Source organism: Spermophilus citellus (assembly GCF_964194105.1).
Source record: "Spermophilus citellus genome assembly, chromosome: 9".
In the NCBI taxonomy this organism is placed as follows: domain Eukaryota; kingdom Metazoa; phylum Chordata; class Mammalia; order Rodentia; family Sciuridae; genus Spermophilus; species Spermophilus citellus.
Window position 1 is genome coordinate 59,420,102 of NC_138191.1, and position 12,340 is coordinate 59,432,441.

General features: G+C 34.5%; 1 protein-coding gene across 3 annotated transcripts in view; it reads right to left on the minus strand.

Annotated features, from left to right (window-relative positions):
- BRDT (bromodomain testis associated) overlaps positions 1 to 10,867 on the minus strand; it is a gene marked incomplete at both ends in the record, with an annotated part of 47,489 nt that extends 36,622 nt beyond the window's left edge. For all 3 annotated transcript variants that reach the window (XM_081308241.1, XM_081308242.1, XM_081308240.1), the window contains 3 exons: positions 6,738 to 6,852; positions 9,418 to 9,555; positions 10,679 to 10,867. In XM_081308241.1, coding sequence (XP_081164367.1) covers positions 6,738 to 6,852; positions 9,418 to 9,555; positions 10,679 to 10,867 — 442 coding nt within the window. The remainder of the gene's footprint in view (positions 1 to 6,737; positions 6,853 to 9,417; positions 9,556 to 10,678) is intronic.
- Positions 10,868 to 12,340: the final 1,473 nt, after the last annotated feature.

Below are 12,340 nucleotides of genomic sequence, written 5' to 3' on the forward strand. Positions count from 1 at the left end.
CTGGCTCTCCTCAGAGCACGTGTTCACATTCATTTCCTATATGGCACTGATCTTTTAAAAATTATCTATGATTTGATACACCCCAACGTGAGCATTTCCTACTAACTTTTTCCACCTTTTGTGTTATGTCTTGATGTTGTTTTGGGTACATGGAAATCTATTCCATATGTATCCATACAAGGAGCATAGCTTTGGTAGAAACAATACTGGTGATCAACACCATTGTGTGTCTTCCTATTCTGCTATGCACAAAATTATTTTCAATTCAGTCAGTAACTCTCCTGACTTATTTATAAAAGTACAGCTTTAATTAATTAAAAGTTCCTATAATTTCATTAGCTAATGCAGACCAATGGATGCTTTTTTCTTTTGAAGTACTGGGGACTGAACCCAGGATAGGCAAGTATACTACCACTGAACTATACCCTTATCCCTCAATGGATGTCCTTTTTATTTTTGAAATTTTCCATATTTTTTATTGTTGCATTACATTTGTATATACATGGAATTTGTTCCCCCATCTCTCCCTGCCTGTCATCCCTTGTTCCCTTTCTTCTACTGATCTCCCTTTGATTTTTAGGAGATTCATCCTCACCTTTCTTTTCCTTTTTCCTCTCTAGCTTCTGCATATAAGAGAAAATATCTAACACCTGAGGCTTGGTTTTCTGAGTTTGGCTTACTTAACACAATGGTCTCTAGAGTCATCCGTTTTCCTGCAAATACTATAATTTCAGTTTTCTTTTGGCTGGATAAAATTCCATTATGTATATATATACACACCACATTTTCCTTATCCATTTGAATGAATTCATTTTTACATTGAAGTTTCATCACTGTCATTTCATCACTTCTACATGTTCAATCCTTTTACCAGAATTCAGCTTGCTACCCACTTATTTTTTCATGTGAATTTCAATTTGGGGAATTTTAGCTTTCAGGATTTCAACCATTCAGGACTGTAATTTTCAGAATTCTTATCTTTTGGGGGTTCAACATTCAGGATTATGGCATTCATTGTGTGTTTCAAGATTATGATCTGCAACAATTTATACATAACATTGGAGACTTCAAAACCTGTTAATAAACTGGGCATGGTAGCACAAGCCTATAATCCCAGCTACTCAAGAAACTGAGGCAGAAAGATGGCAAGTTCAAGGCCAGTCTTCACTACTTAGCAAGACCCTTTCTCTAAACAAAAAATAAAAAGGTATGGGGATATAGCTCAGCAGTACAGCAACCCTGGGTTAAATCCCTAAGCCCCCCCACTCCTATTATTAATGATAGGTTTGTCAATTTTATATATCTCTGTGGATAGTTTCAGGTAGCTGTGAACACGAGCAAAACTTTCAGACACCCTGGAAACAAACTATATAGTACTATGTGAGGTCTTCAGAATGTTCTGCATAAATATCCACATATTTCAAAATTATTTCAGACAAAGATATATGAATAGAGTAAGGTATGATGGTGCACACCTGTATTCCCTGTTACTCTTGAGGCTGAGGCTCAGAATCAAGTTTAAGGCTAGCTTGAGCAACTCAGCACAAGCCTGTTTTGGAAAAAAAAAAAAAAGAAGAAGAAGAAGAAAACAGTGGTAGAATATCCTGGTTTCAATCCCCAGTACTATATAAATAAGGAAAAAAAAAAAGAAGGAAAGAAGAAAGATGATTCTCCTATTAATATATCCCTTAGGCCAGATGTGGTGGCACACGCCTGTTCCCAGCAACTTAGGAGGCTGAGGCAGGAGGATTGAAAGTTCAAGGCCAGCCTCCGAAACCTAGTGAGGCTCTAAGCAAGTTTGAGAGAACCTGTCTCAAAATAAAAAATTTTAAAAACTTGGATATTGCTCAGTGGTTAAGCACCCTAAGTTCAATCACTGTTAAAAAAAAAAAAAGAAAAAGAAAGAAAGAAACAAAATAGAACAGAACAAAACATCCTTTAGACAATTCTTACAAAGGACAATTGTGCATGTTCTTCTATCTTACTATGTTCCTGAAGAATGCTATAATTTGAGACTTTTCAATCACTGTATTTTTGATTATTTCAAAAGTTCATCAGGGTAACTCCATTCTACTAATTGTTCAAGCCAAAAACCTTATAGTCATCTTTTAAAAAATTTTTATAACTTAATTAGTTACACATGACAGTATAATACACTTTGATACATCACATATAATGGAGTATAATTTCTCATTCTTCTGGTTACACATGATGTAAAATCCCACTAGTCATATAATTACATATGATGTCTGTTTCATTCTACTGTCCTCCTTACCCCTATACCCCCTCCCCTCCCTTCACTCTCCTCTAACCTGAAGTAACTATTCTTCCCTAGCCACCCTCCTTATTGTGAATTAGCATCCACATATCAGAGAAAACATTCAGCTTTCGTTTTCTTAGGATTGGCTTATTTTGCTTAGCATGATATTCTCTAGCTCCATTCCTTTACTGGCAAATGCCATAATTTCATTCTTTTTTAAGGCTGAGTAATATTCCACCTTATATATCAACTTTTAAAAAATCCATTCATCTATTGGGGACTTTATTTTGGTTACTGCAATATCACTTATGCCTAAGTATTGTACTCAGTATACAAGAACATAATATATACTTATTGCATGCCTATTGATTGTGTGCTGGGTACTACTTTAGGTCCTGGGGCACAATAAGGAATGGGGTATAGCTCAATGACAAAGCATGTGTGAGGCACTGGGTGTAATCCTCAGCTTGAAAGAAAAAAACAGACAAAAAATAAGTCACCAAACTGATTATAAGACATGCAAAGTACTAGGAAGGAAAAAAATATGATGCTGATCACATTACCCTACTATATAAAGGGTAACCAAGGGAGGCCTCTTTACATTTTTTTTTCCAGTTCTGGGGATCAAACCCAGGGCCTTACATATGGTACACAAGTGCTCTACCACTGAATTATATCCCCAGACTAAGAGAGGCCTCTCTAAAGGTCACAATTAAGATGTCACTTAATTGTGGGCTTGGTGGTATATGCTTACAATCCCAGTTATTCAAGTGGCTGAAACAGGACTGCCAAATTTGAGACTGGGCAACTTAGCAAGACCTTGTCTCAAAACAAAATAGAAAGGGCTGCAGATGTAGCTCAGTGGTAGAGTTTGCCTAGCCTACACAAGACCCTGGGTTTCATTCATAGGACTACCAAACAAAACAAAACAAACCAAAAACAGTATACAAAAACAATCAACATAGGAAATCTGTCATGGTGCATTTTTTGTTATTATAATCTAATACTATAAACTGGAAAATTTATAAAGAATAGAGGTTTATTTATGATTCGTAGTTCTAGAGGCTAGGGAAGAGGATGGCACTAGTTTGACATCTGGGGAGGGTCTGGTGTTGTATCTAAGATGGCAGAGGGTATCATGTGGCAAGATGGAGCAAGCATGCCACAGAGTTTGCCTTTAAAACAATGCTACTCCTGTAATAATCCATTAATTTGTGAATAGGTTGATGCCTTCAGGAGGGCTCTTCCCCAAACACCTCTCAACACTGTTCCATTGAGGACTAAGTTTCCAACACAGCAGCAAGAGAGTGGAATATAACAGGATAAGAATGAAGAGTTGGGTAAGAACCAGATCATAAAGGTCAGAGTATGAGATTTATATTTCATTCTTCTATGGGTAGCAAAAGACAAATTTTAAGCAGGTAAATGCATATTTCAGCTCATTTTTACAAGATTATTTTGCTTTTATGTAAGAACAGCATGATAATCAAGATAACTGAAAGTAAGAAAATGGTAGCCTGGATTAGGCATTGACAAGGGAAATTTGGGGGACTTAGGATGTAGATCAGTGGTACAGGACTTGCCAGTAACACATGAGACCATAGGTGTGATCCCCAGCAGAAGCAGCAACACCACTACCACCACAAAAAAAAAAAAAAAAAAAAAAAAAAAAAAAAAAAAAAAAGGGCAGGGGGAGCAATTTGGAGGTTGAATCCAAATGACTGACTCATGAACACAATGTGTGAGACAGAAAGAAAGAAAAAAAGGAATTATGATCAACTGAACATATCTGTGCATACATTGGTGCCATTTTATGTCTTGGGAAGATTACTGACGTACTACAAACACATTTTGAGTCAGATGTATGTAAGACATCCAAGTGGAGAAAGTGGGTGGCTTAAAGATATTTTTTTTTTTTTAAGAGAGAGTGAGAGAGGAGAGAGAGAGAGAATTTTTAATATTTATTTTTTAGTTCTCGGCGGACACAACATCTTTGTTGGTATGTGGTGCTGAGGATCGAACCCGGGCCGCACGCATGCCAGGCGAGCGCGCTACCGCTTGAGCCACATCCCCAGCCCAAAGATAATGGTTTTCAGTTGGGTGTGGTGGCACACTCCTGTAATCCCAGCAGCTCAGGGATGGGGCAGAGACAGAAGGATCATGAGTTCAAAGCCAGCCTCAGCAAAAGCAAGGCACTAAGCAACTCAGCGAGACCCTATCTCTAAATAAAATACAAAATAGGGCTGGGGATGTGGCTCAGTGGTCAATTGCCTGAGTTCAATCCCTGGTCCCCCTCCCCCCAGCACCCAACAAGAAAAAAATGATTTTTTTTTTTTTTTTTTTTTTTTTGCTTAGAGAAGATGATTATATTAGAGCTACAAGACCAGGGATTAATAACACAGATGCAAATTTAGAAAAAGAATATTTACATCTTAAAAAAAAAAAGCTGTCAGGAGCCGGGCATGGAGGTGCACATCCATAATTCTAGCTACTCAAGAGGCTAAGGCAGGAGGATAGCAAGTTTGAGGCTAGCCTGAGAAATTAGCAAGACTTTGTCTTAAAATAATAATAATAATAAAAGGGCTGGGCATGTAGCTCAGGAGTAGAGCACCCCTGGGTTCTATTTCCAGTATTTTAACAACAACAAAATTTTAAAAGCACAGTATTTAAAGGTTGAATAGAATAAGGCCAAGAGAACTACAGAATGAAAAATTATCCCACATGATTAGTGTATACAAGAAATAAAGACAGACACTGAAAAAAGACAATAGCCTTCTAAAACAAGACTGATAGAGTTCAAGGAAAATGAGAACAGAAAATGTTACACAGATTTTGCAACATGAAGACTATAAGTGTCCCTGACTTACAAGAATTTTTTTGGTAGTATAGTAAAGGTTGAACCTATACTAAAGAAAGTGAAGAAGCATACTGGTAAAGGAAGATTTTAAAAATGAGATAGTACAGCAATTATACAGAGTAATGAGATTAACCCCACAGACAAAGAGAGATTAATGCTGCAGGAAGGAAAAGGAATTACCAAAGGAATGAAAATATTGAGAAGGCAAGGAAGAAAGCAAAATCTGTGATCATAAACAAAGACACTGGTCCAGGGTGATGGAGGAGCAATACATCTTGTTATAGGCCTTCTCCCAGCTGATCCCTCTGCCTGAAATGTTCTTTCAAATCTTAACTTCTCAATGAGGCTTCTACTGAAACTATCAGTTTCTCTTTTCCTATTACACCATGAACCCCAAGATGGCACAGTTTTTGTTTCGTTCCCAAGCAGTGTTCTGGCATAAAACATGTTTTCAAATATTTGATCAACAAATTAACATTAATTAAATTTAATATACCTAATTTTCTTTGCCATAAATTATTAATATGTATCCAAATTATTTTAGGCTAGTTGAACTATCACATATAGCTGTTTTTTTCTATTCCTGAGGGGATCTGGCAGTAGAAGGCTTCTACAAGAAGTTACTTGTAAACTCAGACTTCCAATCTAAAACCAAATCCCTACTGTCCTTCAATGCCAACTCAAGTTCTAAAACCTTCCTCAACTTTTTTAGTACAAATCTATATATCATTCTTTTGCAACACAGCACATACTACATGTAATTTCAGCTGACATTTATCATAATACATTATGTTATTATTTTTTAAGTTTTATTTCTAAAATATAAATTTAGCTTGAGAGTTAAAGAGGTCATACTTCTTTGTAACCTCACAATATATGCCTTATGTATGACAAACATTCAAATATATATTGACAAAAAAAAAAAAAAAGACTCAAAAAACTTTAGGCTGAAGGAAACTTAAGCTCCTAGCAGGTCTCTGAGCATCAGAAACAAGTAGCTACAATCAACCATCAACCACTGGGACAGGCTGAAGTATAAGGATTGCAAATTTGAAGCCAGCTTCAGCAACTTAGTGACATCATGTCTCAAAATTTAAAAAGTAAATAAATAAAAGGGCTGGGGATACAGCTCGGTGATAGAGAAGCAAGACTGTAATCATACTGGGTTCAATCTTCCATACTGGGGCTGGGCAGTAGTTAGAAAAAAAAATCTGAGACTTAACAGTTACAATTCATTCTTAGATAAGGGACTTTTTTTTTTTTTTTGCAATTTTGGTCTTCTCATCAGTACAGGACATAGAAACAAGATCCACTGAAAATAGTAATAATAGCAGCTATAACTTATTGAGTGCCTATTAGATGAATGTAACTATATAACAGGAAACCTGGTTTTAAGTCCATAATCAATGCAATCTTCCCTACTAGTACATAATCATCTTTGAGATTAAGGTTTAGTAGACTGAATTGATTACTACATCCCAATAAAGCAGAATGTAATATGACATCTGGATGTCTGTCTCCTCTGAATGATTTTATGTTTAGTTCCATTACACACACACACATATACAGAGGAATTAAAGGTAGATAGACAACATAAACAATTTACCTTTCCTGGCTTACCTTTCTTTATTCTTTCCTTACCACCCACAACTTGCTCTTCTTGTGGCATCTGAGATAATTTTTGTAAAAACAGTTTCTCTAGAGCTTGTGCCATAAGAACAATGTCATCTCCAGGCTAGAAAATATAATAAATATTTAATAAGGATAGTAATATGATGATTGTACCAAATTTCTTGAATCAGTCTACTTTATAGAGGGTAGCCATACAGTTCTCCTAGACAATATTTACCTCTTGTAAATAAAATTTAGAAAATAGTGAAGCAATTCATATTTAAAATTCTAGCATACTAAACCTTCAACTTCTAAAAAGGATCAGAATGCCAACACCAAAGAATTACAACTCAACTAATTCTATTAATACAAAAAGATAATAGAAATTATAATTTCTATACTTCAAAGAGGGTAAAATAAACTTTTTCATTGTCAAGCAAAATATTCCAAGGTTTGACTTGAAGTGATTAAGTTTTTAATTAACTAAACAAAGTGACATTGTAGTGTTGACTCAATTTAAAAATCTTAACTATTTTCCTAGAAGTCTTCACTTGGTTTATTTCACTGAGGAAAAAAAAATTATAAAGAAACACCCTGAAACAGAACATGTATTTCTAAGTTAGGTAGTTCAGGAAAATTATAACTTATTTATTTTAACTCAGGGATGCTTTACCACGAATTACATCTCCAGCCCTTATTTTGTTTTATTTTTGAGACAGGGTCTCACTAAGTTCTTCAGGCAGGCTGGCCTTAAACTTGCAATCTGGAGTAGCTGGGCATACATCATTGCACCTGGTTGAACTTTATTTTAAAATGTTAAATATAAGGCTGAAGCAGGGGGGTCCCAAATTCAAAGCCAGCCTCAGCATATTAGCAAGGCCCTAAGCAACTTAGTGAGGCACTTTCTCAAAACACAAAAACAAAAGAGGCTGGGGATGTATCTCAGTGATTCAGTGCCCCTGGGTTCAATCCCTAGTACCAAATAAGTAAGTAAGTAAATAAATAAATAAGATGTTAAATATAAAATAACCATCTAGAATTTCTGTTAAATGAAGACGAAATTAGCCAGGTGTGGTAGCACATGCCTGTAATCCCAGAGACTGGAGAGCCTGAGGTAAGAGGATTTTAAGTTTGAGGTCAGCGTCAACAACTGAGAACCTGACTCAAATAAATAAATAAATAGGACTGGGGATATGGCTCACTGGTAAAGCATCTCTGGGTTAATCCAATACCAAATAAATAAAATAATTGACAATGATACTCATAACCATCGGAACTGATTTTTTTTTTAAATTTACAAGTTAATTGCTTCAGATATTTACACGTAAGGCAGTGTTTGTTGACAGTTACCTTGGGAAACAAAAAATTCTATTATGTTTAATATCACTGGTGATTTTGTATAAACTAAATACCAAATACGTAGGTTTCTCCTTTTTAAATTAGATAGAAGTTTTAAAAATATATAGATACCATAAAAATATATAGATACCATGTAACTGATAAGCACACAATACTCTGGGAAACAAGAATACTACATGGAGGCAGATCAAATATAAAAATCCAATTTTATAGATAAAAACAAATGTGAAGATTAAGTTCAAGGGGCTGGGATTGTGGCTCAGTGGAAGAGTGCTTGCCTATCATGCATGAGGCACTAGGTTTGATCCTCAGCATCACATAAAAATAAAGATGTTATGTCCACGTAAAACTAAACAAATAAATAAATATTTTTTAAAAAAGATTTAGTTCAAAATGTTCACATACATCATGATACAGGCTAATACATTAACATGATTTCAAGTACTGCTAGTAGACTACAACAAAGAATGTGTCTGATCTTCAAATCAACTTGTCAGGAAGTTTAGAAGTATGCATTTTGTAGCTGGGGGTATTGCTCAGTGGTAGAGCACTTTCCAAGCATGTACAATGCTCTGGGTTCAGTCCCTTGAACTACTGGGAAGTTGGGTATGCAATTTGTTTATCTTCTTAGGTAATGGATGGCCAGCAATCTATACTGTGAAAAATTTCTCCTTCCCCTTCCCCTTTTTCTTTTCTTTTCTTTGGAACTTGGTATCAAACCCAGGAGTGCTTTATCATTGAGCTATCCCCAGTCCTTTTTTTTTAATTTTCATTTTTTAAATTTTGAGACAGGGTCTTGCTAAATTACTGGGCATCTCACTAAGATACTGAGGCTGGCCTTAAACTTGTAAAACTCCTATTTCAACCTCCTAAATCACTGGGATTACAGGTGTGTGCCACTGCACCTGGCCAGCATCAGTTTTTTTTTTTTATTGGTTGTTCACAACATTACAAAGCTCTTGACATATCATATTTCATACATTAGAATCAAGTGTGTTATGAACTCCCATTTTTACCCCAAAGCATCAGTTTTATAAATAAAATAGCAGGAATGCAGAAGAACATAATTTAAAATACCTTACCAGAAACCAGTTATCATTGGTATTTCATTAAAAAACAAACAAACAAACAAACAACTATTTCAGCTATTCAGGTAAAATTGACTGAACAAATGTTGATTGTGAAAATTATAAAATTCAGTGAAATCATTCTTAAAAATATGAAAAATGTCCCTAACAAAGACATGAAATCTGAAATCAGCACACTTGTTTACACACTTTTCTATACATAATACCAAAGCATCAGCAGTGTAATTATAAGGTCTACATACCTTGTTATATAAATAACAATTCGAGAACATCATATTGAAGTCTTCTATACATTCTGAAGCCTTCACATAATATTTATTCTCCAACCGCTTCTTAATTGTATTTAAATCCATTGGTCTTTTAATAATGGTATAATAGTCCTGTGATTTAGAAGCAATTCTAAGTATTAGCAAGAATAAGCCCACTATAACAACTGATACACAAAGAAATTTCATGAAACTATATATTGTAACTAGATAGAGCAATTACCTTTAAAAAGCTGAAAGTTTTAAAAATCTGGAAGCCAGAATCTTTAGTAACTTAAAAATAAAGCTGATTGTCACATCATTTTTTTAAGAGCAAAGAAAAAGCCAGTAAAGATTAATGAAGATAAAAATTAAGAAAATTGTCCCTGAAAAATACAAAGGCATGATGCTAAAAAAAAAGTAAAAAATTAACTAGTATTTATGGAATCTGACAGATGCAGAATAAAATCCCAGTTATACAATTTATAATTACTCAACTTTCTATTATCAGATGGCTAAAAGTTTCTGACAAACCTAAAATTGTGCATGATCCAAATAAGTACTCATGAAGAAGGTGACATTCATGAGTACACTGCATCAAAAAGGCAAGGGACAGCTGGGCGTGGTGGTACATGCCTGTAATCCCAGTATCTTGGGAGGTTAAGACAGAAGGATCACGAGTTCAAAGCTAGCCTCATCAATAGCAAAGCACAAAGCAACTCTGTGAGACCCTGTCTCTAAATAAAATACAAAATAGGACTGGGGATGTGGCTCAGTGGCCAAGTGCCCCCTGAGTTCAATCCCTGGCACCAAAAAAAAAAAAAAAAAAAGGGCAAGGAACAGCTGCGTATGGTGGTGCATGGCTATAATGCCAACTAAGGAGGCTGAGGCAAGAAGGTCTCAAGTTTGGGCCAGCATCAGCATCTTAGTGAGACCTTTCCTCAAAGATCTTCCACAAATAAAAATGAATGGGGATGTGGCTCAGTGGTAAAGTACCCCTGTGTTCAACAAGTACTAAAAAAAGACAGAAATAAAAGCCAGTGACATATGCTCTAACAAGAAAATATGTACTATAATTTACCACCAACAGTTAAGAATGTCAATGTCCAGAAAAGTGAATTTTTTGGGAAAAAATACTCATTGAGATAGTCTTTAGTGTTTATTAAATATATTTTATAGTATTAAAGAGTAGTTATGTCTTACAGAAATTTTAAGGATTTTTCTTTATTTAAATTAACATAATTATAAATATACTTACAGGCAACTTCAATTTCACGGCATCCACAGGCTGCTGAAAAGGCCAAGAGAAACTGTGCTTCCATAAGGCCTTTAGGACAACTTTCTGTAGATACTGCAGCTGATTTGTTAATCGCCCGTTTTTCTTAGTATTTATATACTCTGGTGGAGGAGGGTTAACTATAGCTGTTTGTCGACTTGGCAGAGACATTTTTAACTAGTTCAAATCCTGATATTCTAATGTTTACAAGTACATGTCCTGAAAAAGACAAAAACTGAGTACCTTAGAAGCACTTTAAAAATGTGTTTTTATAGGATATGAAGATTTATTCAAAAGATAGAGGTAACATATTTTAAAATACATCATAAAACAGAAAAAAAGTTCAAATGATGAATTTTTAAACAAATACTAACCTTTTTCTATACAAATAGTACAAGTTGTTTCATTATGTATGCCTTAGTCTTAGATGGTTTAAACTATTTCAACATTTCACAGAATTTCTTTTTGCCTTTCAAAACCACAAATTGAGGTCTTAGCAGGAAAAGTCTATAAATCCCTAGTAAAAAGAAACAACAGGGAATGTTAAAGATACCACTAGTACATAGATATCCTATGATTGTTAATTCAATGAAAAGAGAAAAGGAAAAGATTTTTTCTGGCTAATTTTTTTCCCCTTTTTCTGGCTACTTAAATGAAGCGATTAAAAAAAAAATCACAGGAGTGTAGCTCAATGGTAGAACATGTACTTGGCAAGTACAGGCCCTGCGTTCAATTCTCAGCACCAAGCAATAATTAAAATAAAAATGAAAATTAAGTAAATTCATTAAATTAAAATGCCAAATATTCAAATGCTATGCTTTTGTTCTGATTGCACATGAAAATAGAATACTAAATTTTTATTTAAATATTTTATCTAAATTTCCTGAGTATTTCAGAAAGATAGTATCTAATATAGTATTCCTGGATAGCATTATTACTTTATGGATAAAAGAGCAAAGGTCCTAACAATGTACAAACAATATCTCTAGTAAATATGTAAAATAAAAAGTATGGTTATCAAATGGTCTCTTTTTAGAAAACAGCTTTAAAATTCTGCCAGTATATATCTGTTTACATTAAATCAATGTTGAGTTCTGAATCTTGTTGCATATTAATCACTTGTGGAGCTTTCTTTCTTTCTTTATGATAAAATCCATTACAAAAATTCCCTTGTAACCATTTTAAGTGCAGAGTTCAAATATATTCACATTTTGGTGGAACCAATCTCAAGAATTTTTTCATTTTGCAAAAATGAAATTCTAACCAATTATACAACGACCTCTCATTCTTGCCTCTCCCCAGACCCTGTCAACATCACCATTCTCCTGTTTCTATGAGTTTGGGGGGGGCAGGGAAATACAGTATTTGACTTTTCTGTAAGAGATTCATCCATGTTGTAGTATGTGTCAGAATTTTCTTCTTTTTAAGGCTGAATAATATTACACTATGTGTATAAAGATCTAATTTTGCTTATCCATTCATGAATCAATGTCACACTAACTTTTGGCATTGTGTACAATGCTGCTATGAACATGGATATACAAATGTTTCATTACCTTGCCTTTTATTTTCTTGGATATATACTCAAAAGTGCAAAATTGAAATTGCTAGATCACGTGGCAATTGTTTTTCTAATTTTTTTTT